Source organism: Pseudophryne corroboree, chromosome 4, assembly GCF_028390025.1.
Source record: "Pseudophryne corroboree isolate aPseCor3 chromosome 4, aPseCor3.hap2, whole genome shotgun sequence".
In the NCBI taxonomy this organism is placed as follows: Eukaryota; Metazoa; Chordata; class Amphibia; order Anura; family Myobatrachidae; genus Pseudophryne; species Pseudophryne corroboree.
In genome coordinates this window covers 491,973,101-491,999,589 of record NC_086447.1, presented here as the reverse complement: position 1 = coordinate 491,999,589, position 26,489 = coordinate 491,973,101, and the positions used below count along the sequence as shown (strand labels likewise).

The following is a 26,489-nucleotide window of genomic DNA, read 5'->3' as shown; positions in this document are numbered from 1 at the left end:
TAACCTATGTATAATGTACAATTCAACTGCACAGTTTGGAACCTGACCTCTAAAGGAGGAGGTGGGTCCGCAGGCAGTGGGGCCCACCCGGGGTTTCCCTGTGGGCCAGTGGGAGTGTCACGGAAGTGTTGCTGAAAGTGGTTGTGCACAAACAGGGATCTTTGTTGCCCCTGACCCCCTAAGCCTGTAACGTCACATCTAGCGGGTGGGAACATCAGCTATAGGAAGTAGTATACTGCGCAGAGAATCTATAGGGCCGAAACACACGAGGCGGCTGGCGCCGCCCGGCAAACACCCGACCGGCTTTAAACCGCTGCCGTGATGTAAAGACACATGCAGCGCAATGTGTCCTTACACACGGCACGGTCCCGGCCCGGCTGCCGGGTTGCAGCCGGGTCTCACCACTGGAAGGTCCGGCTGCCAGGCGGGCGCCTGGCCGTCTTTGCAGCCAGTAAACCGTGTGTGTGAAGGGGAGCTTTCACACACAACAGTTTTTTCCCAAGCCGTGTCTAATGCTGCGCATGCGCACAGCATCACCCACGGCTCAGAGCCGTCCTGTGTGACAGACTCTGCCGGTTTCTCCCGGATGGCAAAAAGCCGGACAAAGTTTGTCCGGCTTTTTGCCATCCGGGAAAAACCGGAGTGTGTGTTACAGCCCTAAGGACTCTAAGAACTGTGTGGAGGATGCTGCCACGGAGAGGGATGCCATCGGACCTCGTCAGTAGGCAGGCCCGGTGCAACCATTAGGCAGCTGCCTGCGGTTCCTGACTCTGGGGGGGTCGCCGCCGAGGCCTCCTAGGACAAAAATATGCTGGGCGAACAACATACGGGAACATATTTAGCAATATGAAATACATTACCTATTAGATTTTGACAAGCTGGAATAAGAAGCATGAGGTTAATGTAGAGGTAAATACTTACGGGCATATTCATCGTGAAAAATTGTGCAATGAGAATTTTTAGTTTTCAATTCTCATTGCATTGTCTTACAATTTTTTCATGATTCATCATGAAATTCATCATGCCTTCCGCACCCCCTGCTGGCACTGTTTCCCACTGGCTGGCTCACCCTGCTGCAGCCGCAGACCGCTCCCGGCACAGTGTGTCCCATGGCCCCCGCTGCCGGCACTTGTTCAGCGGCTCCTGCTCACCCCCGGGGGCATGTCCTAAATTAAAGGGACGTGGCCTCGTGGCAGTGCTGCGCTCACGAGTCACAACCCCTTTTACTGTCACTAAAGGAGGCATAATCAGCGCTCTGTGAGCCACTGGCGTGCCCCCAGTTCCTCTGTCTTCACTGCAGAGCAGAGCAGCGAGTGCAAGAGCCTCCCAACTGTCCCCACCCCCCACCGCGGAACACTGTGGCCTGCGGGTGGGGCTGCAGGACAGTCCCAAAAAAAGGGACTGTCCTGCGAAAATCGGGACAGTTGGGAGGTATGCTTCATGAATAGACCCCAATGAATATGTTCCATAATCTGCAAGGGTCAAAACCACAGAGACTGATGTGTCTATTCATGAAGCAGTGAAAAGTGTGGAGAAGTTGCCCATGGCAACCAATCAGCATTGAAGTAACAGTTATAATTTGCATATTACACAATAGTACGGAGCAGCTAATTGGTTGCCATGGGCAACTTCTCCACTGGCTCACTCCTCCGCACTTTTCACTGCTTCATGAATAGACCCCTGAGATGTGCTTTTGCTGGGAAGAGAGGGGGAAGGGTGTTTGGAGCTTTTGCCTAGAGTACCGAGAAACCTTGCACTGTCCCTGCCCGTAGGCTGGGTAATAATACATACCACTGCCAAACTAAATGGGATATGCTACTGGTAAGGATCAATGTTGCTCTAGGCTGCGTAACTGGTTTTTTTCTAGCAGGGTGTACTACTTTACCCTAATAACAAGATAGACATTACCTGTGACAGTCCTTCAAGTTTCAGAATGTAACCTTTGCATTCTATACAATATGAAACATTTTTTAACCACTTAATTGGCATGGTCAGATCACATGTGACCGCCCCGCCCAATGGTGTTTCCCAGTTTTTGATGAGGAGATCCGTTCTGCATATGTGCATAATATTTAAATATTTAAAAGAAAAATACTTTTTAAACTATATTAAATAAAACTTATTAAAAACAAAAAAAAAAGCAACTATGTGAACAGTTTTGAAGGGAAAAATCGTCAGTTAAGTGGTTAAATAAGTTATGAAAGTAATATTACATCTGTAATACTCAATTTACATTTTTTCTTTCTGTACATTTACATTTCATAACAATATCCCACCGATGATATTAGTTATCAGTCTCTCAGTGTGTCCCTAGTAGTGTCTATTAGGTAAGGAAAGGGGGGAGGAGGAGCTGCTGTCTGTGCACTACCCCGCTCATATGTGTGTTTTTAGTCTGCACTCTGTCTGCTGCTAACCTCTCCTGCTGTGACCCATCTGATAAACACGCTGCAGGGCTGCATGATACACTCTGCTTTCCCCCCACAGGCTGTAACGGGAGGGCACTCTGAGATCACCACAATCGCCGGAGAAGTTACTAAACAACTTGGCTCAAGAGTCATGCCCAGCTGAGTAAGCAGAAGTGCACAGGCTGCACGGCCACCACACCAGCACCGCTGCTGCCAGGTCATGGAGGGGCTGTTTGACTATGTGGGGCACTTTGGAAGGTATGTCCTTTTTCCATTGCACTTTAATAAGACGAGGGATTTGTGTTGGAGATCAGGTGAAAGGCAATACAGTGCATATGTCTGTCTGGAAAGTTTTAGCTCGCACGTCGGTGCAGTAAGCTTGGTAGAGACCTGACTGTGGGAAAAGAAGGCATTGCTGTGCGAGAAGAGAGGGCTATTGTTAGACTGGCATTGAGGGCTATTCCTAGTCTATGAACAGAGTGGGCAGTGTGAGAAAATAACCTGAAAACAAGCTTTCTGGGCGGCTGTATAATGTAGCAGTAATCCAACTTCACTGTGTACACTGTTAGTGCCAAACAAATTACCGAGGGTTTACATTTTCTGACCATTACTAAGTATAAAACGCTGTGTATATATGATATACTGTGGCCCCATTGCTCCCAGCATCACCTTTCTGCCATGTGCTTGCCTTGGAGTCTTCTGATAACTGTTTCTGCTATGTAAATGTTATACAGATGAAAGTTCTAGATGGCTACATTTTAAAATAATGTTCATAGATGCTTTGATTGTGAGCAGGTGCGTGTAAGCATGCCACACAGCGCAAGTATAAACAGGGCTTAAAGTGGTCCTGGAGAGGTGGTGGAACTCATTTACCCAGATACCAGATTCCCCCAAATCCCCTTAAATTGGGGGTAATTCCAAGTTGATCGCAGCAGGAAATTTTTTAGCAGTTGGGCAAAACCATGTGCACTGCAGGGGAGGCAGATATAACATGTGCAGAAAGAGTTAGATTTGGGTGGGTTATTTTATGTCTGTGCATTTAATACTGGCTGCTTTATTTTTACACTGCAAATTAGATTGCAGATTGAACACACCCCACCCAAATCTAACTCTCTCTGCACATGTTATATCTGCCTCCCCTGCAGTGCACATGGTTTTGCCCAACTGCTAACAAAATTCCTGCTGCGAACAACTTGGAATTACCCCCAGTAAGCGGAGCCAGGGACAGTGCTAGTGTTTTTGGCACCCCCCTGCAAACTATAGATTACAGTTGTGCCCTACTTCACATACTTTATGAAGGGACATTAATGTCACAAAGAAGCAGCATTGTCGCCTAATAGTGCCCCCGATTCAAATTACACCACACAGTGGCACAATCTTATCCGCATTACACTGCATGTAGTGCCCCTGATTCATATTACACCACATAGTAATGCCTCTTATTCAGGTTACATCACTTAGTAGTGCCCTTTATTCACATCGCACTACACAATGGTACCCTCTATACATGTTATGCCACACAGCAGTGCCCCTTATACACAATTCCAGCTATAGTAGCGCCCTTTACACATAATGCCCACAGTTGTAGTGCCCCTTACACATAATGCCAATAATAGTAGTGCCCCTTACACATAATGACCACAGTAGTGACACTTATAAACACATTGCCCATAGTAGTGCCCCTTATACAAATCTCTGCCTCTGTCACTCTAGCAGCTTCCCCACCTCTCTTTTCCCTCCAGCCCCCTGTCATCTTGTCTTCAAGATGCACAGAGCCTGATCCTCTTCAGCAGCAGTGACAACATGACATAACATACATTGTGCTGGAAAATGAAGCCACTGGGACCTGAAGGAGGGGATGAATGCTGTTCAACAGACACAGCATGTGTGAGTACCAGGAGGGGTGGGCTGTAAGTGAAAGAAGACCATGAAGCCACCAGGACCCGAGGAAGGAGGTGGCTGCAGCTTATCAGTAAGATTAGCGCCGCCTGCATCATCTATTGATGTAGGTAAAGGGGCAGGGTTTTCTGTTGGAATTACTGTGCAAGGCAATGGAGGTGGTGGAATTAGTTCCCCCTACCATTACAGGTGGTGGAACTCGGTTCCACCTCTTCCCTACCTACCTACCTACCTACACACACACACACACACACACACACACACACACACACACACACACACACACACACACTTTAACCCCTGAGTATAAAGCATAACCTTGCTTAACCTCCTTCTTGACAAGTTTAGTTGAACATACCAATAAGGATTCATAGCCCAGAGAGACAGTGAATAATCGATTTGTTTGCTAAGGTAAATCCGTTTGTCAAAAAGTACCTGGAGCGGAGTCGAGTTGCCAGCTGTTTACAGAGTGTGTGACTACACAGATTTCACAAGCATTATAGTGGTATAAAATAGTGATGGATCAGGACATTGCAATTGATTATTTTACTCTCACGAGAATGTTTTCTTACAATGACAATTTAATAATAATGTATAATGGTTATAATTAATTTTGACACAGCCACAAGTATAGCTAAGAATCAGAAAACTGAAAGAAAAAAAAACTATGAACGATGCACGGCCCTGCGGTCATTCATCGTTGGTGTCGCCTCGTTTATACATGCCAGCCAATATGAACAATATTGTCCATGTTAGCATGCAGGGGTATGGGGCCGCGTGACGTAAGGAAGTGAAGAAATTTCACTCACACGGTAACCCCCCCCAAACCCCCTCGCTGCCGGGTCGGGCACCTCGGTGGAAAATGGCCAGTGTGTAGGGCCCATTAAGATGGGCATTATCTGGAAGACCAACTGTCCAATCTGGCTGGTTAGAATGAAAATCTGGTAATGTATGGTAGCAAATGACAATCGACCATTTGCTCCAAAAAACTGGAAAATGGACAAAAATGGTCAATCAGACAAATGGTTAAATCACGGATTTAATCAATTTCTGTACAGTAGTTTTTGTCTGTTTTCCAGTGTTTGAGAGCAAATGGTCGATTGTCATTTGCTTACATCCATTACCAGATTTTTATTCTAACCAGCCTGATTGGACAGATGGGAAGGAATTAAATGTTTTCGACCCCGATCTCCCGTCTAAAGTGACGGTAGATCGCAGGGGGTGATATACAATTGATGTCCCCTATTGCGCTGATTACACCCATTAGTGTCTGGTTTAGCCGCGTAAAGCAGCTAAACCCGACTAAACTAATGGGCACGATTGGGAAAAGTGCCATTTGGGCACCCAATGGATCACTTTTCACACATTTTAGCTCACCACCCCCAGTGGGTGCGAGCTGAATTGTAGACGCCAGCAGCCGATTGCTCCCAAACGTAGCTACGGTTGAATAGCTATGTTGGGCGCCATCAACTGGCTGCCGGCATAAAAAACATTTGAATCTTGCCCAATCTTGCCAGATAATTGTATAGCCTATGCACAACTTAAGGAAGATGGCAGTTTGCTTCAGGATCTGTGTATGTGATTACCCAGATGTCGAGAGAATGGTTGTCCAACACTGGGTGCATTTCAGGACAAAAGCAGTTTCTGGTCCTGCATTTTCCATTTATGTACCAGTTAAGGCTAGATTTAGAATTAAGAAAAAAGAGTCGCGATAAAGAATCAATATATAGATGGAAAGAATGCCGGTAATTCTCATAAAAAGGATTTATTAATCACTAAAAATACATATAACAAATGACTAATATTAGACAGATTTCTACCAGGGTAAATTGGATGTATAATAAAAGTAACAACACTGGTGGTTACTCATGTAACAAAAAATGTTAGAGTTCAAGTCCAATATGAAACTTTGTATCAGCCCAGTTCAAATTGCTGTCATGCACAGAACAGTCATATATTGAAGGTGGTATAGGATCACTATATTTTGAGGTACATGGATATCACTATTCAAGGGAGTAATGAATTCTCCAATAAAAATTAAATCAACGTGTGGGTAAACGCACATATATTAGATGAAGTCCCATTGCAGAGCCTGTGTTACTCACTCTAACCCCTTTTACGCCGGGATCCGTTTGCAGTGTGAGGAGATAATTGACCCGAGCGTCCTCTGGTTTTGATCGCTGTGTGTGGATCGCACTTTAGCAGCTGGCTCCGTGATGCTCAGTCGAGCAGGGACTACCCAAACGTGGGTTACTCCAGCCGTGTTGTATGTTCATTTTTTAAGAAAAATCGTTCCTTCAAGAACATTCTTGCACCTAGCCTCTTGAAAGAGGTATCCATAACTACACAAGGGGGTACTATACAGGATAACTGGCTACCCTCTAGACCGAAAGGATTCTATTGCTATGGGGCCACCAGATGCACAACATGCAAATATATTCCTAGAAGAACGACCCATATCGCTGTTGAAAATGGAGAGAAATACACTCTGGCTAGCTTTATGAATTGCGATACAAACTATATAATTCATCTCCTCACATGTGGTTGTAACCAAAGATATGTGGGACGCACCACCCGAAGTATTAAGGTTCGGTTCATGGAACACCGCTGCAATATCATCAACAAATTCCCTACTCATAGTGTCTCTAGACACTTTAGGGATAAACACAGCGGTGACCCTAGTTCTCTTGGCTTAGTAGCGATCGAACACATTGTAATGACTAAAAGGGGTGGGGACCGTTCTAAAACACTTTGCAAACAGGAACTGTACTGGATGTATAGGTTGGATACCATTTAGCCATCCGGATTGAACGAGGCGGTTGAACTTAATCCAGTATTATGATGCTTATTCCCCCGAACCGTCTCTTCCCCTTTCCCCCCCTCTTTCTCTTTTTTTCCTTTCACTTCTGGTGACTTTCTCAATAAGTTATCTTACCTATTAAGAAAGTCACCAGAAGTGACGAAACGCGTTTAGGACTCCTTGTCCTGGTTTCACTATTGAGGTTACAGGCTGCTGTTAATGGATACCGTCTATAGCGGCGGCAACTGATCCGGTCACACTGCTTTGCCGTCCTAACTCCAGCCGCATCAGCTACATACGACACGGCTGGAGTAATCCACGTTTGGGTAGTCCCTGCTCGACTGAGCATCACGGAGCCAGCTGCTAAAGTGCGAGCCACACACACCGATCAAAACCCGAGGACGCTCGGGTCAATTATCTCCTCACACTGCAGACGGATCCCGGCGTAAAAGGGATTAGAGTGAGTAACACAGGCTCTGCAATGGGACTTCATCTAATATATGTGCGTTTACCCACACGTTGATTTAATTTTTATTGGAGAATTCATTACTCCCTTGAATAGTGATATCCATGTACCTCAAAATATAGTGATCCAATACCACCTTCAATATATGACTGTTCTGTGCATGACAGCAATTTGAACTGGGCTGATACAAAGTTTCATATTGGACTTGAACTCTAACATTTTTTGTTACATGAGTAACCACCAGTGTTGTTACTTTTATTATACATCCAATTTACCCTGGTAGAAATCTGTCTAATATTAGTCATTTGTTATATGTATTTTTAGTGATTAATAAATCCTTTTTATTAGAATTACCGGCATTCTTTCCATCTATATATTGATTCTTTAGCGCGGCTCTTTTTCCTTCATTTTATATTCTCATATGTGAGACTGGTGCAGACAAGTCTCTGGGAGTCCGTCGCCATCTAATCAATATTCTATCAATTGGTTTATTGATCCACAGTTTACACGCGCTATTAAGGTTTTTTTTTTCTGTGGTTGTTTAAAGGCTAGATTTAGGTCTAGGCACATTAGGGCTGGAACTTGGCATTGCAGAACTTGCGGGGAGATCTGCAAGTCACCCTTTATGATGATCTCCTACAACAGCAAATTCTCATATAAACTCTCCATGGTTATGTATACTGGTGGTGGCTTGCTGGTACAGTAAATTAATTTCTTCATTGGTACCCTCATTCTGCAGTAACAATGGAGTTATAGGCAGGGGAGCCGAGTAGTATATAACAGCAGGACTCTAACAAAATCTGGATCTTCAGATGTCGGCTGTAGAGACTCTCTACAGCCTCATATATGAATGCTCCAGTTGCCAGAATAAAAAGGTGATAATATAAACCCAGGAACAGACAGCACTCCAGGAGATTTCAATAAACCCATTAGCTTACTTAGCTGCAGAAAAGACATTTCAGATCTAGTGTGAGAGAGCATCACACTTCATTCGAAATATCACATCTGCAACTAAGTATATGCTGCAATCTCCTTGAGTTCTGTCGATTCCTTAACCACTTGCCTGGCATGGTCGCATCAGATGCGACCATGCCTGCAAGGGCTCTATCTGACCTGGTCGCACAGGGTGCGACCAGTCAGAGAGTGTTAGCAGCGGCAGGGAAGAGAAACTTCCCCCTGCTGCTGCTGCCTCCCTGCACTCTCTCCTACTGATTGCCGTGCTGCCGATCACTGCTGATCGGTCAGCACAGCAGGATCCCCCCCTCCAGCGGCTGCAGACAATGGCAGCCGCTGGGGAGTATAAATTAACCCTTCCAAGCCACCCCCAGACGCCCCCCCCCCCCCCAATATACCTGGAGGCTGTCCTGGCTTTCATAATGAAAGCCATGATGGTTGCAATGTTCCCGGTCGATGTTTAAAAACATACACACGGGGAGATATGTGCTAAGCGATCTATCACAGGTCGCTCAGCACGCATCTCTCCCCCCGCTCAGCACACAGTGCGATGTGTGCTGTGCAAGGGGGGGATGACGCTCACTTCACCCAGCAGTGAAGTGAGCTATGTAACCAGATTGTGGGGGGCCAATCTAGAACCGGCGATAGTGGTGCACAGTTCTGCGCATCGCTATCGCTATGGGGCATACACGCAGAGAGATCCATGCTCAATTTCTAAGTAATCTAGTCAGATTGCTTAGAAATGAAGCATAATTCTCTCCGTGTGTACCCCTCTTTAGTCTGTCTATCTGAAGAGAAGGTTGGAGAAGTGGTCATGCCAAAGGGACATACACTAAAAATTTTGCTATGGGGCCCACAAAGTTCTAGTTACGCCTCTGCTTCCAGCAATCCAGCAGCACCAAGGCACAGTCTTTTCCCCCAATTAATTACCAACACCTCAGCACACAAACAATACCTGTTGCTCATCAGGTTATTCCAGTCTTGCTAATTGCTGATCCCACAGCAGAAGTAGCAGGTCCTATGTGTGTGAGGGGGGAAGAGCCAACAAAGGAGGGAGGGGCCATGCACTCCAGCCTGTGCAATGCTCCTTTTGTACATTGGTGCAGTTTGCTTGCTGGGAATACATCCCCAGGGTGGGGCCGGACCCCATGGTGGGAGCCCTGTGAGAGGGAGGACCATGGCACATGCTTATTTGTGCTATGGAATACAATGGGGGAAGTAAGGCTGTCCCTTTTTGGGCTCCTGCCCAGCGGTGAATGCCTTCCATTGTCTCCTGTATTTACGCCACTAATTATATTTACGTATGTAAATACCTTGTGAAATGGCCATGACTGACATATCCTAGAAAGGTGTATTGCACATAAAAAGGAAAAGGTTGCTTATTTATTTAGTAACTGTTATTAATACAGGCCCTCATTCCGAGTTGTTCGCTCGCTAGCTGCTTTTAGCAGTATTGCACACGCTAGGCCACCGCCCTCTGGGAGTGTATCTTAGCATAGCAGAATTGCAAACGAAAGATTAGCAGATTTGTGAATAGAAAATTCTTAGCAGTTTCTGAGTAGCTCCAGACTTACTCAGCCATTGCGATCAGTTCAGTCAGTTTTGTTCCTGGTTTGACGTCACAAACACACCCAGCGTTCGCCCAGACACTCCCCTGTTTCTTCAGACACTCCCGCGTTTTTTCCCAGAAACGTCAGCGTTTTTTCGCACACTCCCATAAAACGGCCAGTTTCCGCCCAGAAACACCCACTTCCTGTCAATCACACTCCAATCACCAGAACGATGAAAAATCCTCATTATGCCGTGAGTAAAATACCTAACTTTTGAGTAAAATAACTAAGCGCATGCGCTCTGCGAACCTTGCGCATGCGCAGTAAGCGACTAATCGCAATATAGCGAAACTCGGCAACGAGCGAACAACTCGGAATCAGGGCCACAATGCATGCACATTCACATTGATTGTCAGTTTACAGAGAACATGTTGGTCATTCACATCAGTCCCTGCCCCAGTGGAGTTTACGATCTATATTGGTGGGGCTATAAGAACTGATTTATTTTACTACTCAACAAAATTAAGAGTCTTTATATCATCCAAATCGTAAAAATGGTAAAGGCAAGTGAAAATCCATGCTTCTCTATATATACAATTGGATTTTCTCTAACGTCCTAGTGGATGCTGGGGACTCCGTAAGGACCATGGGGAATAGACGGGCTCCGCAGGAGACTGGGCACTCTAAAGAAAGATTTAGTACTACCTGGTGTGCACTGGCTCCTCCCTCTATGCCCCTCCTCCAGACCTCAGTTAGAATCTGTGCCCGGCCAGAGCTGGGTGCTTTTAGTGAGCTCTCCTGATCTTGCTAATAAGAAAGTATTTTAGTTAGGTTTTTTTATTTTCAGAGAGCTTCTGCTGGCAACAGACTCTCTGCTACGTGGGACTGAGGGGAGAGAAGCAAACCTACTAACTGCGGCTAGGTTGCGCTTCTTAGGCTACTGGACACCATTAGCTCCAGAGGGATCGAACACAGGACCTGACCTTGTCGTCCGTTCCCGGAGCCGCGCCGCCGTCCCCCTCGCAGAGCCAGAAGTCAGAAGCCGCAAGAAGACATCGAAATCGGCGGCAGAAGACTCCTGTCTTCACATGAGGTAGCGCACAGCACTGCAGCTGTGCGCCATTGCGCCCACACTACCCACACACTCTGGTCACTGTAGGGTGCAGGGCGCAGGGGGGGGGGGGCGCCCTGGGCAGCAATTAGGATACCTCTTGGCAAAAAGACACATATATACAGCTGGGCACTGTATATATGTACGAGCCCCCGCCATTTTATTACACAGACCCGGGACTGAAGCCCGCCGCTGAGGGGGCGGGGCCTTCTTCCTCAGCACTAACCAGCGCCATTTTCTCTTCACAGCTCCGCTGAGAGGAAGCTCCCCAGGCTCTCCCCTGCAGTATCAAGATAGAAAAAGGGTAAAAAGAGAGGGGGGGCACATAAATTTAGGCGCAAAATTATCATAAACAGCAGCTACTGGGTAAACACTAAGTTACTGTGTAATCCCTGGGTTATTTAGCGCTGGGGTGTGTGCTGGCATACTCTCTCTCTGTCTCCCCAAAAGGCCTTGTGGGGTCCTGTCCTCAATTAGAGCATTCCCTGCGTGTGTGCGGTGTGTCGGTACGTTTGTGTCGACATGTTTGACGAGGATGGTTACGTGGAGGCAGAACAAGTGCAAGTGACTGTGGTGTCGCCGCCGACTGCGCCGACACCTGATTGGATGGATATGTGGAAGGTGTTAAATGATAATGTAAGCTCCTTGCATAAAAGGTTGGATAATCAGTCAGGGTCTCAACCCGTGTCTGATTCTGCAGCTCAGAGGCCGTCGGGGTCTCAAAAGCGCCCACTATCCCAGTTGGTTGACACCGATGTCGACACGGATTCTGACTCCAGTGTCGATAACGATGAGGCAAAGTTGCAGCCTAAAATGACTAAAGCCATCCGATACATGATTATAGCAATGAAGGATGTATTGCACATACCGGAGGAAAACCCTGTCCCTGACAAAAGGGTATATATGTATGAGGAGAAAAAGCAGGAGGTGACTTTTCCCCCTTCACATGAGTTAAATGAGTTATGTGAAAAAGCTTGGGATTCTCCTGATAGGAAAGTGCTGATTTCCAAAAGGTTACTTATGGCGTACCCTTTCCCGCCAACGGATGCGCTGGGAATCCTCCCCTAGGGTAGATAAAGCTCTGACACGCTTATCTGAAAAGGTGGCCCTGCCGTCACAGGATACGGCCGCCCTAAAGGATCCTGCAGATAGGAAGCAGGAAAGTATCCTGAAGTCTGTTTATGCACACTCAGGTACTATACTGAGGCCGGCTATTGCGTCGGCCTGGATGTGTAGTGCTGTAGCAGCATGGACGGATAATCTGTCTGAGGAAATGGATATCTTAGACAAGGATACCATTTTACTGACCCTGGGGCATATAAAAGACGCTGTCCTATATATGAGGGATGCCCAGAGGGACATTTGCCTACTGGGCTCTAGAATAAATGCAATGTCAATTTCTGCCAGAAGGGTCCTGTGGACTCGGCAAGGGACAGGTGATGCCGACTCCAAAAAGCACATGGAGGTGTTACCTTACAAGGGTGAGGAATTGTTTGGGGACGGTCTCTCGGACCTAGTTTCCACAGCTACGGCTGGGAAGCCAAACTTTTTGCCATATATTCCCTCACAGCCTAAGAAAGCACCGTATTACCAAATGCAGTCCTTTCGATCACAGAGAAGCAGGTCAGAGGTGCGTCCTTTCTGGCCAGAGGCAGGGGTAGAGGAAAGAAGCTGCACAACACAGCTAGTTCCCAGGAACAGAAGTCCTCCCCGGCTTCCACTAAATCCACCGCATGACGCTGGGGCTCCACAGGAGCCTGGAGCGGAGGGGGCGCGTCTCCGAAATTTCAGCCACCAGTGGGTTCGCTCACAGGTGGATCCCTGGGCTATACAGATTGTGTCTCAGGGATACAAGCTGGAATTCGAAGTGATGCCCCCTCACCGTTACCTCAAATCGGCCCTGCCAGCTTCCCCCATAGAAAGGGAAGTAGTGTTAGCGGCAATTCACAAGTTATATCTCCAGCAGGTGGTGGTAAAGGTTCCCCTCCTTCAACAAGGAAGAGGATACTATTCCACAATGTTTGTGGTACCGAAACCGGACGGTTCGGTCAGACCCATATTGAATTTAAAATCCCTGAACATTTATCTGAAAAGATTCAAGTTCAAAATGGAATCGCTCAGAGCGGTCATTGCAAGCCTAGAAGAGAGGGATTTTATGGTGTCTCTGGACATCAAGGATGCGTACTTGCATGTCCCCATTTATCCACCTCATCAGGAGTACCTCAGGTTTGTGGTACAGGACTGTCATTACCAATTCCAGACGTTGCCGTTTGGCCTGTCCACGGCACCGAGATTATTTACCAAGGTGATGGCGGAAATGATGGTGCTCCTTCGGAGGCAAGGGGTTACGATTATCCCATACTTGGACGATCTCCTCATAAAGGCGAGCTCCAGGGAGTGCTTGCTGATCAGCGTAGCACTCTCTCAGGAAGTGTTGCAACAGCACGGCTGGATTCTGAATATTCCAAAGTCGCAGCTGATTCCTACGACGCGTCTGCCCTTCCTGGGCATGATTCTGGACACAAACCAGAAAAGGGTGTTTCTCCCGGAGGAGAAGGCTCAGGAGCTCGTGACTCTGGTCAGAGGCCTCCTAAAACCAAAACAGGTATCTGTGCATCACTGCACGCGTGTCCTGGGAAAGATGGTGGCGTCATACGAAGCCATTCCCTTCGGCAGGTTCCATGCAAGGATCTTTCAGTGGGATCTGTTGGACAAGTGGTCCGGATCGCATCTTCAGATGCATCGGCTGATCACCCTGTCCCCCAGGGCCAGGGTGTCTCTTCTGTGGTGGCTGCAAAGTGCTCACCTCCTCGAGGGCCGCAGGTTCGGCATACAGGACTGGGTCCTGGTGACCACGGATGCAAGCCTCCGAGGATGGGGGGCAGTCACTCAAGGCAGAAACTTCCAGGGACTGTGGTCAAGTCAGGAGACTTGTCTGCACATCAATATCCTGGAACTAAGGGCCGTATACAACGCCCTGAGTCAAGCGGAACCTCTGCTTCAAAACCAACCAGTGCTGATTCAGTCAGACAACATCACGGCAGTGGCCCATGTAAACCGCCAGGGCGGAACAAGAAGCAGGGTGGCAATGGCAGAAGCCACCAGGATTCTTCGTTGGGCGGAGTATCACGTACTAGCACTGTCAGCAGTGTTCATTCCGGGAGTGGACAACTGGGAAGCAGACTTCCTCAGCAGGCACGACCTCCACCCAGGAGAGTGGCGACTTCATCAAGAAGTCTTCACGCAGATTGCAAATCGATGGGAACTGCCACAGGTGGACATGATGGCGTCCCGTCTCAACAAAAAGCTAAAAAGATATTGCGCCAGGTCAAGGGACCCTCAGGCGATAGCTGTGGACGCACTAGTAACACCGTGGGTGTTCCAGTCGGTCTATGTGTTTCCTCCTCTTCCTCTCATACCAAAGGTGCTGAGAATTGTAAGAAAAAGAGGAGTGAGAACAATACTCATTGTTCCGGATTGGCCAAGAAGGACTTGGTACCCGGAACTGCAAGAAATGCTCACAGAGGACCCGGGGCCTCTGCCTCTCAGACAGGACCTGTTACAACAAGGGCCCTGTCTGTTCCAAGACTTACCGCGGCTGCGTTTGACGGCATGGTGGTTGAACGCCGGATCCTAGCGGAAAAAGGCATTCCGGATGAAGTTATTCCTACGCTGATAAAGGCTAGGAAGGATGTGACAGCAAAGCATTATCACCGTATATGGCGAAAATATGTTGCTTGGTGTGAGGCCAGGAAGGCCCCTACAGAGGAATTCCAGCTGGGTCGATTCCTGCACTTCCTACAGTCAGGAGTGACTATGGGCCTGAAATTAGGGTCCATAAAGGTCCAGATTTCGGCCCTATCCGTTTTCTTCCAAAAAGAACTGGCTTCACTGCCTGAGGTTCAGACGTTTGTTAAGGGAGTGCTGCATATTCAGCCCCCTTTTGTGGCACCTTGGGATCTTAACGTGGTGTTGAGTTTCCTGAAAACTCACTGGTGTGAGCCACTTAAGACCGTGGAGCTAAAGTATCTCACGTGGAAAGTGGTCATGCTGTTGGCCTTGGCTTCGGCTAGGCGTGTGTCAGAATTGGCGGCTTTGTCATGTAAAAGCCCCTATCTGGTTTTCCATATGGATAGGGCAGAATTGCGGACTCGTCCGCAATTTCTGCCAAAGGTGGTGTCATCCTTTCATTTGAACCAACCTATTGTGGTGCCTGCGGCTACTGGTGGCTTGGAGGATTCCAAGTTGCTTGACGTAGTCCGGGCTTTGAAGATTTATGTGACCAGAACGGCTGGAGTCAGGAAGACTGACTCGCTGTTTGTCCTGTATGCATCCAACAAGCTGGGTGCTCCTGCTTCAAAGCAAACCATTGCTCGCTGGATCTGTGGCACGATTCAGCAGGCTCATTCTGCGGCTGGGTTGCCACATCCAAAATCAGTGAAAGCCCATTCCACAAGGAAGTTGGGCTCTTCTTGGGCGGCTGCCCGAGGGGTCTCGGCATTACAGCTTTGCCGAGCTGCTACTTGGTCGGGTTCAAACACCTTTGCAAAGTTCTACAAGTTTGATACCCTGGCTGAGGAGGACCTTGAGTTTGCCCATTCGGTGCTGCAGAGTCATCCGCACTCTCCCGCCCGTTTGGGAGCTTTGGTATAATCCCCATGGTCCTTACGGAGTCCCCAGCATCCACTAGGACGTTAGAGAAAATAAGATTTTACTCACCGGTAAATCTATTTCTCGTAGTCCGTAGTGGATGCTGGGCGCCCGTCCCAAGTGCGGACTTTCTGCAATACGTGTATATAGTTATTGCTTACTAAAGGGTTATGTTATGTGGCATCAGTTGAGTGATGCTTGTTTGTTGTTCATACTGTTAACTGGGTAAGTTTATCACGAGTTATACGGTGTGATTGGTGTGGCTGGTATGAGTCTTACCCTGGATTCCAAAATCCTTTCCTTGTAATGTCAGCTCTTCCAGGCACAGTTTCCTTAACTGAGATCTGGAGGAGGGGCATAGAGGGAGGAGCCAGTGCACACCAGGTAGTACTAAATCTTTCTTTAGAGTGCCCAGTCTCCTGCGGAGCCCGTCTATTCCCCATGGTCCTTACGGAGTCCCCAGCATCCACTACGGACTACGAGAAATAGATTTACCGGTGAGTAAAATCTTATTTTCTCTACTTTTGTTCTCCCTGTGCTAGGTAGCTGTACATTGTCAATAAAATTAGTTTTGTTTTATAAAAAAAAAAAAAAGAGTGCAGAAATCATGTCAGTGTGTCTAGGCAGGCCCCCTTTTCGGCAGGACAATTATTAGTACACAGTAGCCAGCTCCTGCTCTGCAGCAGAAGCAGGAGCCGCATTATTTCCACAGAAAGTGGATTTTTAGAACATAGGGGTAGATGTATGCACTGGTAATGCTTCTCCCCCATGTATTAATGTGGGGGTGTGTGCTGAATGGCAGGGGCGCAATCATTATCAATGCTGTTATCTTAAATGTAGTGCAGCAATGTAATAACGGTCCGTGGCACTGACCGTTCTGACACCTGCAGCTATCTGTTTTTAGCTGCAGGTGTCATTGTCCCATTCATAGCTGCAGCTGTCTGCTGCACACAGGAGATCTTGCGATAGTAGCAAGAGCTCCCACATGCCCAGTGGAGCTGGCCGAGCAGGGACACGGTGCATCAGCATTAGGCTGATACACTCTGGGTACAGACAGGGATCCACCGGTGAGGGGAGTTTTCACACCCCGGCTCCGGCAAAATGAGCTTATCATACTTCTTCTAGTGCTTCCTGCTTTGCCTCGGTAAAGAGGTGAAGCAGGTAGAGATATACCGGCAGGTTATGTACTGTATAAAACATCCACCCAATAGACCTCTAAGGACCTAATTCGCACAACTCCAACTCTTTACGCTAAGACCTTGCGCATCGGCGTCTGCGCACATGTGCTGAAGTTGCCAAGTAGCGATTTCAGCATAATAGTGATCCATGCTGAATCGGGCCCTAAGCTCCCATTCACCATTGTGGAAAATGTATGGAGGTGGGCTGTGATGACTCAAATTGTATTATAATATGCATTGTTCTACCCACTTGATACCATAAATGGCATCATAAGAACTTTGGCAACGCCATTCATGTCATGATATCCTTTGCTATGGCCAATTGGTAATGTAAATGGCGTCATCAAATCACAAATATGTCATCTTTTTTTCTACCTGGTATCTTCACATGCTGAAGGGAAGATATATCACAAAATAGTCAAGTATAGTTTATTTACTCAGACTCTTAGGGTGAAATTCAATTGTTTGAAAAGTCGGTTGGGTGTCTGTTTTTTTCCTGTCTATTAGGTAGGAAAAAACAGACACCCAACCGACTTTTCAAACATTTGAATCTCCCCCAGTGTGTTTAAGCCTCCCACATATGTAATACACATGCTGCATGGCTGATTTGTAATTGATTGAAATTCATGCTGCACGTCTGTGGCATTACTATATATTGGGTAAGTAAAAGGTCGCACTGACACCCTCTAATCTAATTGTAATTTTCTGAATATTGTATATTTGTCCTTTCCCCTTTATTCAATATTGTAGGTATATACCTTTTAAGTCTTGGGAGGTGCTCCTGGGAATGACATAAATATAGGAAACTGGAAGAAAAAAGATATTCCCTATTGTGGGCACACACAGACTAATATATCCTCTTATAGTCAAATACCCTAAGGTAGATGGCCAAAAATACTAAAATATAACTTTTATTATCATTAAAACATAAGTGAAATATAGTGCAAGTGTAATAATTGTGATGTAATAATTGTGAAAAAAATAATAAAGTGAATTTAAAATGCTTAGTCACTGTGTTGAGTTCTTGATTCACTGTCTCTCTTGTCCTTCAACAATGTTTCAATATTTGTTGCAATGTCAGCTGCTGAGTGTCTTTCACTGATACATTTGTGTTACAAGTGAACATCTACTATCAGTGGTTTAGTAGTACCACTTATAACCTTATTTAATTGTGTGCTTGCAGTGTGCGCATCACTGACTCATATTGCACCCTTATTTATAAAGGATTAAATGGTGGACCATATAGCTAAGTGCACTGAAAGTATCTCATAGGGTAGATGCTAGAATCAAGTGGGCTAAGGGACCTTTTCCGTAAGGGGGAGGAGTTACGACGCAAGAGGGAGGAGCTAGGCCAGCGGGATAGTTCCTCTACTATCCACGCCACCAACTATTAGCTTTAGTAATTACCGTGCCCGAAGCGTGGCGAGCGAAGCGAGCCCGCGAGGGTACTTTTCGGGTACCCTGTTCGCCCGTAGCTCCTCCCCCTGGTGACGTAGCTCCTCCCCTCAATACGTCACAAGGTCCTTACAGCCCCTCCGATATAGAACCAACCTATCTCATAGTGTCCAATGTCAATAAATGATGGCCGCTTCAGGGAGTGTCCTCAATATGTTTCTATTCCTAAATCAATATTATATCACTGTGTGATGGAAAATATGTGGTATTTATTGTTTCACAGGTATATAATCCACATATACAAACATCAAATATTCTCTCTCTATGTAGCTGGTGTGTCTGTTTTCAGTCTAATCGGGTTTCCTTTGATGAAGCAAATGCGAAACAATCGTTAGGAGATCGGACGCAGATACTATGTGTCCAATTTTAATAGCTTAGCCACTGTCTATTTATATATCTATATTTGTGTTGCATGTTCAGTTAAAGTGCAGAGAGTACCATAACCCCAGTCACAACTGCAGCCGCCGCGGGTGCCATTGATCTCATACCACGCCGGAGACGGCTGTAATAACACTGAGATCAGCCACGGGGGTGTGCTGCTAGACGGGAGACGCGGCTAGCGGCTTCACGCTAGAACACGCGGCGACCTGGGGGGACAGTGACACAGGCTTAGGGTGTGTACACATGGTGAGATCCTTCCTATGCCCGATTTTCACTTGCGATTTCCCTTGAACTCCCCGGAGCCCAGATAGGACAGATTTTGACTAACTTTTCTTGAAATATGGACTATGTGTGCTTACGATTTTGGCTTATGTGAGATGTCATTGACATGTGAGATGAACTAGATAGTACACCGATCTAGCAAGGATTGACTTGCCTGCACAGTCTATCTTTTCTTGCGATGCCGACCTGGCGGGACCGCGCATCGGGATCGAATCGGGGTCGCAAGGTGAATTTCACCTTGCGATCTGCACTAACTTTTCTTACGATTTTGACTATATAGTCAAAATCGAAAGAAAATATCTCACCGTGTGTACACACCCTTAGACTGCCCCCGGGCCGCTCGGGAGGTGATACACACGTGAGGTGGGTCCCTTAGACAGATACCGCTGCGTGTGAGCAGATTGTCTGAAAGACACAGGACGGCCGCCACGACACTGTGGGGATTTAACTGCAGTGTATAGGCAACACTGTGTGTATAGGACATATGACGGTTAGCATTCTATGTTGGAATCTCTCTGTGTGCGACTGCCATATGTGAAGGAATCACTCTGTATCATCAGTATTCCATGTAATATTCTAGCATTCTATGTTGGAATTTTTTTGTGTATGTGACTGCCATATGTGAAGGAATTACCCTGTATCCTCAGTATATTAACGGAATAAATACTGCTCTATAAAATTAACATACCACCAAACTTACATATGACAAGCCAAATGTGATATACTACCAATAAGATCTAAAGTATTGCACAGTGCTATAGAATAAAGCTCTGTGATCTACTGATATATTATAAGATTGAAAACAGACACACCAGCTACATAGAGAGAGAATATTTGATGTTTGTATATGTGGATTATATACCTGTGAAACAATAAATACGTACCACATATATTCCACCACACAGTCATATAATATTGATTTTAGGAATAGAAACATATTGAGGACACTCCCTGAAGCGGCCATCATTTATTGACATTGGACACTATGAGATACTTTCAGTGCACTTAGCTATATCGTCCACCATTTAATCCTTTATAAATAAGGGTGCAATATGAGTCAGTGATGCGCACACTGCAAGCACACAATTAAATAAGGATATAGATGGTACTACTAAACCATTGATAGTAGATGTTCACTTGTAACACAAATGTATCATTGAAAGACACTCAGCAGCTGACATTGCAACAAATATTGAAACATTGTTGAAGGACAAGAGAGACAGTGAATCAAGAACTCAACACAGTGACTAAGCTTTTTAAATTCACTTTATTATTTTTTTTCACAATTATTACACTTGCACTATATTTCACTTATGTTTTAATGATAATAATACAAGTTATATTTTAGTATTTTTGGCCATCTACCTTAGGGTATTTGACTATAAGAGGATATATTAGTCCGTGTGTGCCCACAATAGGGAATATCTTTTTTTTCTTCCAGTTTCCTGCATAACTATATATGTAAGAAGCACTGCATAACAGCCGTCTTAACAGCAGTGTAGGCCCCTGGGCACAGCAATGCACTGGGGCCCCTACCCACACATCAGCGGTAGGGGTGGGGGGTGCTATCAGTGACAGCTTTGATGTCCCGCGGGGGATAGGGGGGTTCTATCTTTCGTTCAGCATGTAGGACCTGGAGAAATAATTTCTGCTAATTACTCCTTTACTTCACAAATGGTGTGGGAAGGAGAATGCTAAACTGTAGAAGGGGACATTGTGCTGAATGAAGGGGCCTTGGTACATGACTTCCAGGGTGGTAGGGGGTGTTTAATACACAGGGGAGGGGTGGATAGTGGAGTGGGCTTAATATTCATCATTTTCCGGGGGTCAGGGCAGCTTGCTTTACTGCAGATATCTCCAGTTCCTGGAAATAGATTTCTTAGCTTAACTGGGATAAAAAAACTAGAGAGTCCCACCTTTCAGGAGGTACTTGGGACTTGGGGATCAGACTTCAGTAGCCAGAGCAATCCACCGACAAAAATATAAAACTGCATATTAGGCGTGTGGAGCTGGAGCAGGTACCAGCTGCTTGAAGGCTGATATCTCTGGTTCTGGGCACAGTAGAGACAAGCTGCCAGTGTCCACTGAAAGGGGAGAGTCACAGCTTTTGGAGTATACCCTCAGAAAAACTCTAAGTCAGACAAAACCCTAGATATCTAGCTGGGAAGAACAATTAACAGGCTTGGATGGGGACTACTGCTTTGAAGTTGGATATCTCTGGTTCCCCAGGGCCGATTTTTAAAAATCTGGTACCCCTGGAAAGAGGGGACCCTCAGCTATTAGCCTAGGGCAGGGGTGGCCAACCAGTCAGAAACAAAGAGCCAAAAATTTTGATAGGCACGTCAAAGAGCCGACATCGAGCCGCAGGTGCACATGCAAAAATGGGGTGTGGCCTTGTGCCTGCTAGGCCACGCCTCTGATATAAATTACATTTCAAAAACCAGATCCACATATAATACATTTTTAAAGCCAGATCCAACATAACATACATTTAAAAAGCCACTTCCACATAAAACAATTGAGAAAGAAAGATCCACATAAAATATATTGAAAAAGCCAGATTCACATAATACACTTCAGCTCCCCAATGTGTCACTCCAGCCAGTACCCTGCTGTGTCACTTCAGCCAGCTCCCCCATGTGTCACTCCAGCCAGTACCCTGTTGTTTCACTGCAGCCAGCTACCTCATGTGTCACTCCTGCCAGTACCCTGCTGTGTCACTGCAGCCAGCTACCTCATGTGTCACTCTTGCTAGCACACTCCTACAGTATGTCACTCCAGCCAGCTCCCCCATGAGTTACTCCTGCCAGCACTCTCCTGTGTCACTCCTGCCAGGACCCTCATATGTCACTACAACCCCCCCCCCCCCCCCCCCAAAAAAAAAAAACACCTCATTCCATTGTAGCAGCCCCTTATGTGTCCTCTGTTTGACAGTGGGTGTCTCACCTCAAGTATCTGGCTCTCTCGGCTCTCAGTCCCCGTAGTGCTGCTGTTGACTGTCTGGCTGGAGTGCAGCAGTTTCCGGATCTGTTGTTGTCATGTGACTTTGAGTGTCAGGAGCCACATTTGAATAAAGAAAGAGCCGCATGAGGCTCAAGAGCCACAGGTTGGCCACCGCTGGCCTAGGGCCCTTTTACTCCTGGGGCCCTTGGGCAAGAGCCCATTGAGCCCATACAAAAAGATGGCCCTGCTGCATAATAATATTTCTCTTACGTCCTAGAGGATACTGGGGTCCACATTAGTACCATGGGGTATAGATGGGTCCACTAGGAGCCATGGGCACTTTAAGAAATTAATAGTGTGGGCTGGTTCCTACCTCTATGCCCCTACTACCAGACTGTTTAGAAAATGTGGCCGGAGGAGTCGGTCATGCTTATGGAAGCTCCTGAAGAGTTTTCTGCATTTATTTTTCTGTTTGTTATTTTCAGGCAGGGCTGGGTAGCACCAGCCTGCCTGCTTCGTGGGACTTAGGGGGGAGAAAGGCCCAACTTCCTGAAGAGTTAATGGTCCCGTTTCTCCGCTGACAGGACACTGAGCTCCTGAGGGAGTCATTTGCCAGCCCCTCCACGGCGAGCGTACCCTCCCACAGTACGCCGCCACCCCTAACAGCCAGAAGAATGTAGTGAGTAGAAAGCCGGCGCCCTGGTTAGCGGGTCACCGGCGGTAATGGAGGCACAAGGGTAGGAGCACAGCGCTGACAGGCTGCGGCTCCAGGCTTCAGAGTAACATGCTGTGAGGGGTGTATCTGCGGTGAAAGGCGAGCTGAAGCCACTACAAGTACCCACACTGGCACCACTAGCTTACAGGAGTTCTAACCCACTGTTAAGAACACAAAATTACCTCAGCCAGTATAAAAAAAACGGGAAGACCGTGCACCATTAAGGGGGCGGGGCTTCACTATGAGCAGATCCTGCAGCTCACCAGTGCCAATTTCTCTCTGCAGCTCACACTGAAAACGCTGGCAGGGAAGCGCAGCTCCTCCACAAAGGGGGGGGGGGGGGGGGGAAGCAGTATTATAAGTACTAATACCCTATTACGGGTACTTAGTCTGCGCCCAGCTGAGATTGTTATTAGCTGCAGGGGCGCTGTGTGGCTGGTTTCCTCATAACTTTGTGTCTCCCTATAGGGCTCTGTTGGTTAATTGTGCTTAACCTGTGTTCGTGTGTGTGTGTGTGTGTGTGTGTAAAAACGTCCACATTACAATGTCTAAAGAGTGTGTGTTCCTGCACGGCAGAGTGTTTCTCTTCCCCTGGGGGATCATTACACTGTACTCAGGACAGTACACATTCTCAGGCTAGTGGGTCCGACCTAGCATGGTTGGATTCCATAAAGGGGATGATTACAATATTTCAAATAAATTATCCCATAATGAGAAAGAGACGCAATGCTTAAGAAAGTCTGTGGATAACCTGAAATATAGAGATTCAGCTCTCACACCAGCGTCTCAAACCCCTACTATTGGTCTACAAAAGCATACACTGGCCCAGATCTTGCAGGTTGACACTGATGACGATGCCTCCGATGCAGGGGACGATGAGGTGGATATAGAGGGGGGGGGGGATGCAGCTCTGGCTCAGGGGGTGCAAGCTCTGATAGAAGCTATTAGAGATGTCTTGCAGATTCCTGATAAGGTGACAGTAGACGAGGAGGAATCTTATTTTAATGTAAAGAAGAAGTCCTCAACTACTTTTCCTGCATCAAATGAGTTAAATTCTCTGTTTGAAGTTACTTGGGTAAGTCCATAGAAAAAGTTTCAGATCCCTAAGAGGTTGCTCGTTTCTTTCCCTTTCCCTCAGGAGGATAGGAAGAAATGGGAAAACCCACCAATCGTAGACGCATCTATATCTAGATTGTCACGTAAAATTATTTTACCTGTCCCAGGTGCAGCCTCCTTAAAGGACACGGCTGACCGCAAGATTGAGACCACTCTCAAATCCCTGTATACAGCTGCGGGGGTGGCCTAGAGACCCACTACTGCTTGTGCATGGTTCACGAGGGCCATTGCAAAATGGTCAGGTAACCTAATTGATTATTTAGATTCTCTACATAGGGGAGAGATCGTTTTACTCCTGCAACTTATACAAGACTTTGCAAATTTTATGGCGGAGGCCATGAAAGACATAGGCCTGCTGAATGCACGCGTCACTGCCATGGCAGTGTCAGCACTCAGAAGCTTATGGATACGCTAGTGGACTGTGGACGCTGATTCCAGGAAAGGTGTGGAGAGCCTACCTTTCACAGGTGAGGTCTTATTTGGAGATGACCTGGATACGTGGATATCCAAAGCAACTGCAGGTAAGTCTACATATCTTCCTTCCACAGCGCTCCCAGCTAGTCCTACTCTGCTCTAATGTTGCAGTCCTTTCGGACAGCCAAATTTAAGAATAAATCTAGAATTATCTCTACAGTCTTCAGTGGTGCTAGAGGTAAACCCAGAAAACCGGCAACGGTTCACAGGAACGGAGCTCAGGTTTGGCTTCCTCAAAGCCTTCAGCATGACGGTATACCACACTGCCTGAAAGACAGGCAGGTGGAAGCCCGATTTTAAAGATTTCAGTCACATATTGTCAATATCATGCATGGCTCCCTGGGTCAATGATCTTCTTGCCCAGGTTACAGACTGAAGTTTACGGAACTCCCACCTCACAGATTCTTCGAATCCGGCTTACCAGCTTCTCAGGAAGCAAGTATAATCCTACAAGAGGCAATTCAAAAGCTGGTACAGACCCAGGTCATTGTCCCAGTTCCACCTCCGCTACAAAACAAGGGTTACTATTCCAACCTGGTTGTAGTTCCGAAACCGGACGGTTCGGTAAGGCAAGATGGATTCTCTGAGACCGGTAATCTCAGGTCTGGAGGAGGGGGAATTCCTGGTGTCTCTGGATATAAAGGATGCATACCTTCATATTCTGATCTGGCCGCCTCATCAGGCTTATCTAAGGTTTGTATTACAGGAGTGTCACTACCATTTCCAGGCCCTGCCATTTGGCCTTTCCACAGCACCGAGGGTGTTCACCAAGGTCATGGCAGAAATTATACTTCTCCGCAGCAAACAGGGAGTGAACATAATTACATACCTGGACGATCTGATAAAGGCATCATCCAGGGAGAGGTTGTTGGAAAGCATTTCCCTTTCAACTCGAGTACTCCAGGATCATGGGTGGATTCTGCACCTAACAAAATTTCACCTGGAATCAACACAGAGACTTCCGTTCCTGGGACTGATACTAAACACAGAAGCACAGAAGGTGTTCCTTCAATTGGAAAAGGTATTGGTAATCCAATCAATGGTCCGAGATGTCCTGTAGCCAGCGCGGATATCGGTGCATCTGTGCATTCGCCTTCTAGGGAAGATGGTAGCCTCCTACAAGGCGCTGTAGTACGGAAGGTTTTCACGCAAGGCACTCCCGGCTGGATCTCTTGAACAAATGGTCCGGATCGCATCTTCACATGCACCAGAGGATTCGTCTGTCGCCAAAGGCCAGAATTTCACTTCTGTGGTGGCTCCAGACTTCTCACCTGATCGAGGGCCGCAGGTTCGGGATTCAAAATTGGATTCTGCTAACCACAGACGCAAGCCTCAGAGGTTGGGCAGCAGTCACCCAGGGGGAACAGTTCCAAGGACAATGGTCAAGATAGGAAGCCATTCTTCCAATCCAAATTCTGGTACTAGGGCCGTATACAATGCCCTTCTACAGGCATCACATCTTCTTCAAGATCAAGCCATTCACGTGCCGTCGGACAATGTGATGACGGTAACGCACATAAACCGACAGGGCAGAACGAAGAGCAGAGCAGCCATGTCAGAGGTAACAAGAATTCTTCTCTGGGCAGAAAGACATGCAGTGGCGTTGTCGGCAATCTTCATTCCGAGAGTAGACAACTGGGAAGCAGACTTCCTCAGCAGACACGACCTCCACTCAGGAGAGTGGGGTCTTCACCCAGAGGTGTTCGGGTACTTAACACGTCGGTGGGGGATTCCACAAATCGACATGATGGCCTCTCGTCTAAACAAGAAGCTCAGGCGGTATTGTTCCAGGTCGAGGGATCCACAAGCAGTGGCAGTGGACGCTCTGGTAGCCCCAGATGATTTATGTGTTTCCGCCTCTTCCGTTGATCCCAAGGATTCTCAAAAAAATAAAAAGGGAAAAGGTTCAAGCAATTCTCATTGCTCCAGACTGGCCAGGAAGGGCTTAGTACACGGATCTACTGGACCTGCTCCTGGAGGATCCATGGCCTCTACCTCTTCGTGAGGATCTCCTGCAACAGGGGCCGTTAGTCTATCAAGACTTACCATGGCTACGTTTGATGGCATTGCAGGTTGTGCATCAAATTCTAGCTTGGAAAGGGATCCAGGA

The 26,489-nt window shown here is 46.9% G+C and overlaps 1 protein-coding gene across 2 annotated transcripts in view; it reads left to right on the top strand.

The window, feature by feature from the left end:
• Positions 1-2,391: 2,391 nt before the first annotated feature.
• The window catches only part of SLC22A16 (solute carrier family 22 member 16), a 196,006-nt gene continuing 171,908 nt past the window's right edge, over positions 2,392-26,489 (top strand). The window contains exons 1-2 of one of the 2 annotated variants that reach the window (XM_063917134.1): positions 2,392-2,663; positions 4,148-4,292. In XM_063917134.1, coding sequence (XP_063773204.1) covers positions 4,264-4,292 — 29 coding nt within the window. In that variant the 5' untranslated portion in view covers positions 2,392-2,663; positions 4,148-4,263. The remainder of the gene's footprint in view (positions 2,664-4,147; positions 4,293-26,489) is intronic. The other variant, XM_063917133.1, reaches the window with a different exon arrangement.